This window comes from Bubalus kerabau, chromosome 1 (genome assembly GCF_029407905.1).
Source record: "Bubalus kerabau isolate K-KA32 ecotype Philippines breed swamp buffalo chromosome 1, PCC_UOA_SB_1v2, whole genome shotgun sequence".
In the NCBI taxonomy this organism is placed as follows: Eukaryota; Metazoa; Chordata; class Mammalia; order Artiodactyla; family Bovidae; genus Bubalus; species Bubalus kerabau.
This window is the reverse complement of record NC_073624.1, coordinates 183,046,162-183,051,808: the sequence shown is the minus strand read 5'-3', so window position 1 is coordinate 183,051,808 and position 5,647 is coordinate 183,046,162. Positions and strand designations below refer to the sequence as shown.

At 50.2% G+C, this 5,647-nt stretch overlaps 1 protein-coding gene across 4 annotated transcripts; it reads right to left on the bottom strand.

Annotated features, from left to right (window-relative positions):
• Positions 1–290: 290 nt before the first annotated feature.
• Positions 291–1,833, bottom strand: UBL5 (ubiquitin like 5). 4 transcript variants are annotated; one of them, XM_055544136.1, is made up of 5 exons: positions 1,700–1,833; positions 1,319–1,436; positions 1,077–1,160; positions 878–915; positions 291–441 (listed from the first exon to the last, which is right to left on the bottom strand). In XM_055544136.1, exons 2-5 carry the CDS (start codon positions 1,372–1,374, stop codon positions 398–400), a joined length of 222 nt encoding a protein of 73 aa, XP_055400111.1. In that variant the 5' UTR covers positions 1,375–1,436; positions 1,700–1,833; the 3' UTR covers positions 291–397. The 4 variants fall into 4 exon arrangements, with proteins under 4 accessions (XP_055400111.1, XP_055400118.1, XP_055400127.1 ...); XM_055544143.1 differs by having other exon boundaries at positions 1,739–1,829; XM_055544152.1 differs by having other exon boundaries at positions 1,319–1,379; positions 1,700–1,795.
• Positions 1,834–5,647: the final 3,814 nt, after the last annotated feature.

Sequence of the window (5,647 nt, the reverse complement as noted above, 5' to 3'; positions counted from 1 at the left end):
GGAATTCTCCAGGCAAGAATACAGGAGTGGATTGCCATTCTCTTCTCCAGGGGATCAAACCCAGGTCTCCGGCATTGCAGGCATATTCTTTACTGTCTGAGCCACCAGGGAGGCCCAGAGACACATGGCTAGCCCCAGAGCTCTCTTCCACTCAGGTTCCCAGTCTACTGGCTCCCTCCTTGATCCAATCCTGAAGTCTTATTGAGCAGCTGGGTGGGTACTTAGAACAGTGACAACCAGATACCAACCCTCCGCTCAAGATATAACTCTCACTCAAAGATGACAATGAAGCAGCCTCTAAGTTTTTATTAACATGAGTTTCCAAAAACAAGCATCCATATTAGTGTGGGGAGTGAGGGTGGGAAGAGGGGGAAGGGCAGGAAGAAGGAATTCTGCTCTATTGGTAATAAAGCTCCAGGTTCATCCCATCGTGGATTTCATCTGAAGTGAAGGTGTTAAGGAATCCTTACGGTGGGCCCCATCCCCATCCCCATCCCTCACGACTGCAACATCTGGGACTGGATCATTTTGATTTGGAAAGAAACCAAACTTTGTAAAAAGTTCATGTTCCTTCTGCACAACAGACATCCTGGAATCTCGCTCCACCCTGATCTCCTGTCCCCACTCAGGTGGAGCTTAGTAATAAATATTTTGACCAGAAAATGTCAAAGTCTTACAAGCCAAGTCAAAATATTTAGCCAACCACCCTCCTCCCCCAACAAAATAATTAGATGGCTCCCACTCTCTAAATACTTACCATGTGCCACATTCTAAGTTAAATAGCTTATGGGCATAACCTCATACAGACCTGAGTATTGAACATAGGGAACCAAGTCTGGGTATGTAGATCCTTCCTCAAAAAGTCAAAAAAGGATACAGTCCCCCAGAGACACATGGTCCTTAAAAATCGTGTACCTGTGGGATAAAAACTTTTTAGAAAAAAGTCTAAGGACGCTCTTCACCCCGGAGACCAGCTGAAAAAGTTCTGCCTAAAAAAAGGGCTGACTGCAGCCTTCCCTCAACCAAACCCTTCTGGCCTGCTCCTGTCCAGCCCCTAGTTCTACCCCTGTACTCACCACTTCTTCAATACGATCTTGTTCCAACGGGTGCCAGTTTGGGCTGCGATCAGCTTCTTAAGGTCCCCGATGGTGTCATCCGTACTGGACGCAGAGGAGTTAAGGAAAATGGGAAGAGGACTCTCCCCATTCCCGCCCCAACCCCCAGGTTTAACTTCAATCACCCTAAAACAAAGACTGAGTTGCCTGCCTCATGCCAAGCATCCCCCGGAAGCCACAGCCCCTCGGTCGCCAGTGGATACTTGCACTTAACGCGCACCTTCTTCCCCAGACGGTCGTTGCAAACAACCTCGATCATCCTGGCTGGAGCAACACAAAGCGGGGACTGGGAGGCAACTGAATCGAGACTTCAGGGGTCCCCTAGGTCCCAAGACCCCCGGTTATTGAGACTTAACGTTCACGTCCCCATCACTCCCCGTCCCCATCACTCCCTTATATCGGAGTCTCCCCAGGCCCCTAGTTCCGTGTCCCAGGACTTCGGACCCCAGGGCTACCGCGGACGCCGGGCAGCCGCGCTCCTCCCCTCCAGTAACCCGCCCAGGCCCCGACCAACTCCAGGTAGCCTGAAGACCGAGCCGAGCCTCTCGCAGGCCAGCGGATCCTCGAAGGCCGGGTTCCCTCACCTTTTCCCGACTCCGGACTCCTCTACCTGGCCGTCTCACCTCAAATCGCCTGGAAGCAGGAGACGCCACAACCTCCTCGCACGACTGCTAAACCCAGGCCAGAGTAGACACTAAGAACCTACGCTAAAACAGGAAGCGGAAGTGCGAAACCGGAAGCTCCACCCCTCCCCCAGTGCCTGTCAACACGCCACGGAGTGCTCATCCCAGGGTAGGCTGTGGGCTTGCAGTTCCCAGGAGCGGTTTTGGGCTTCCAAGCCTGGGCAGGGGGACACCTGTGGACGGAGCGTTGGGCCGAGTGAGGGTCCCGGCTGGGGAGAGGAGTGGAGTGTCAGCGGTCTTGGACCGGCGCCCAGCCTTTTGGAGGCCCTTGGTCGAAGGCCCTTCGTTGTGCCGAGACACCGTCTAGTGTGGCATCTGGTGGGGACGCCCAGGCACATCCCGAGGGAACAGGGTTGACCTCCTGTTCCTGAGCCCAACGAAGCCTCTAACAGAAGCTTCAGGGCTACGGGGAGCCTGGATCAAGTCCTGCAGTTGTACTCTCCGCCCCCCTGCCTTCATTCAGGGCTGGACCCCGGAAGCGTTTTGCTCATCCCTCCCCTCTGGCTGTCTCGCCTGTCCCCAGGGACATCTGGGTTTCTGACTACAATCAGTAAGTAAAGGACTCTTCTGATTCTGGCCTGGGTACCAGCACTTACCAGCACTCCAGAATGGAGTTCAGCACTTACCAGAATGCAGCACTGATGAGGAAGCTGGAAACCAGCACGCGTGCAAGAGCTCCCAGGTCTTTGACTTCAAGGAACGTCGCTCCTGCCCTACAGAGGGCACTGTGTACCAGATCCCAACCTTGCTTTTCAGCCCCAGAGCAGCCCCTGGACTGATATGGTTCCCCAGGGCTGGTGGAACAGGGAACACCCCTTCCCAAATCCAACCTGCTTGTAAACTCACTATTGAACTGTTTCTTCTCAGCAGACAGAATTCTAGTTTGACGAGCCTAAAAGGATTCACTCTGAAAAGGGGCCGGCAACCTCTGATTCACCCAATCCACCTTCTCAAAATACAATGCGAGATTCTCGGGCAGAAGACATGAGCTATCTTCCTGGGGAAAGGATGGATGCTCTGCGACCCTGTCGGGGCTGCCCTGACTTAAGGAACTGGCTCAAGAAGGGCCACCTCAAACACTAGACTCAGGGGCCTTCCTGCCTCAGGATTTTTTATTTTTTCTGCCTCAGGGCAGAAATCTGTTATTTCTCCAACCTCTGCAGAATCCCACTGAGTGGGCTTCAGAAGGCAGGGAATCTTAATGGAAAGTTTATTCAGATTGGAGACACAGATCCAGATGATGAATCAAAACCTCAGTCTCATTTCTTAATATTAAGCTGCATGGTCTCAACGGGCTTCCCAGATGGCGCTAGTGGTAAAGAACCCACCTGCCTGGGTCGGGAAGATCCCCTGGAGAAGGAAATAGCAACCCACTCCAGTATTCTTGCTTGGAGAATCCCACGGACAGAGGAGCCTGGTGGGCTACAGTCCATGGAGTTGCAAAGAGTCAGACACGACCGAAGCGACTTAGCACGCACACTTGCACACACATGATTCCAACATTTCCCTCTCTGATTCTCCTTTTCCTCATCCAGAGGAATAGATGGGGCAAGAAGGGAGATGGAATGTAAGGGGTAAGCTTGAAGGGACTGATGTGCCTGGGGAAGTTTAGAAAGAGCACATTTTTGCATTCACATAGAAACACTAGGTCACACCCGGGATTGAGGGTGTTGACCACTAGACAGCAGAATTGCTGAGTCCATATTCCTCTTTTTGGTGCTTTTGGTGTTTTCCCAGTTATCTACAATGGACATATGTTACTCTTGTAATAAGGGGGAAAATAAATTAAAAAAATTTATTGGTTGATTTGGCTGCATTGGGTCCTAGTTGCTGTATGTGGGATCTTTGTTCCCCGACCAGGGATTGAACCCGCATCCCCTGCATTGCAAGGCAGATTCTTAACCATTAGATGTCCAGGGAAGTCCCAGAAGAAATTTTGGTTTTTTTCGCCATACCAAATAGCGTATCCGATCTTAGCATCCTGACCAGGGGCTGAACCCATGCCTGATGCAGTGGAAGAATGAAGTCTTAACTATTGGACCACCAGGGAAGTAAGTGTTATTTAAAAAAAAAAAAAAGTTCTCACTCATTTTTTATGTTTCATTCAAAGGTAGCTAGGCAGTTCCCTGGTGGTCCAGTGGTTAGGACTCTACTCTCTCACTGCCTAGGGCCTGGGTTCTGTCCTTCACTGCAGAACTAAGATCCTGAAAGCCATGCAACACAGAAAAAAAAAAAAAAAAAAAAAAACCTTTCCTCAAAAGTAACCCCACAAATTAAAAAAAAAATTTAAACACAGGATTGTGTTGCTGAGCTTATGAGCTGGGGGAGATTGAAAAGGGGTGAAGAGTACTGCTGAAAGGGGAGGGAAATAAAGCCTGGGATTGTTGGGAGCTTGGGGATATACTGGGGGCCTGCCAGTCCCAGCTGGGCTAAGGCATCCTGAGGAAGTGGAGGGAATGGGCCATGGGAAGTCCCAGGACTAGGCTGCAACTGCTGCAAGGACTCCCTCCTCCAGAGCTGGGTGGGAGATGGAAAGGCCTCAGGAGACCGGACAATTCACATTAGAGCTGCTGCTGCTGCTAAGTCACTTCAGTTGTGTCCGACTCTGTGCGACCCCATAAATGGCAGCCCACCAGGCTCCCCTGTCCCTGGGATTCTCCAGGCAAGAACACTGGAGTGGGTTGCCATTTTCTTCTCCAATGCAGGAAAGTGAAAAGTGAAAGTGAAGTCACTCAGTCGTGTTCAACTCTTAGCGACCCCATGGACTGCAGCCTACCAGGCTTCTCCGTCCATGGGATTTTCCAGGCAAGAGTACTGGATTGGGTTGCCATTTCCTTCTCCAGACTCACATTAGAGACTTCTCTCTATTTCCTGATAAATGTCATTCAGAACTTCTCATGAAGAGACTCAGTACCTGCCCACTGGGGGCCAGGACAGCCCCACTCTCCCATCTGGGCCTCAAAAGGATCTGCTGTCATCTGCTACTGGGAGGAGCTAGGTGCTTCCCAGGAAGGAGAGTTCTGAGTCACAACTCAAGGTGCAAGCTGAGCAGGGCTCCTCTGCCCCTTATTACCTAAATTTCTGACCCAGAGGAAATTCTATGTGGGGGTGCCCATCCTTCCACTCCTGTTCGCTTGATGGGGAGGAGATGGTTCCTAGGAAACCTGTGTAACTGACAGAGGCATTGCCCCTTCATGATGCCATGGGCTTTCTAGAGAGAATCATAGCCAGAGAGCACTGAGATAGAGGCCCACACTCTGGTATCAGAAAAATCTGGGCTTGAGGCCCTCACAAGCAACATGATATTTGCATGATCCCTGGTGGGGGAATTAAGATCCCACATGCACTGTAGAGCTGGCCAAAAGAAAATTTAAAAAAGCAAACTCTTTTAGATGTATGTGTTAAATTTCTGCAACTATCTATCAACTATATCTGAATAAAGCTTAAAAAACCTATATTGCTTTCACTTATCCATAAATAAATACATAAAAAGTAAAACACTGTGGTAGTCACCTATTAAGATGAGGAAACCAGAAACCCCTGGACTACCAGAGTCCAGTGGACCACCATGTCAACCATTGGATGACCAGGGAAGTCCCAGTTTGGCATTTCATACACGATTTCTTCTGTGTGTGCGTGTATTAAAAACATATCTTGCCAGGGGATTCCATGGTGGTCCAGTGGTTAGGACTCAGCATTTTTGCTGCAGTGGTCTGGCTTCAGTCCCTGCTTAGGGAACTAAGATCCCATAAGCTGCACAGCATGGCAAAACAACAAAGCCCCCAACAAACAAACAAAAACCATGTATTACCACTATAGGCTCTTGGGAGTGTGATTTAGTAAAAGCTA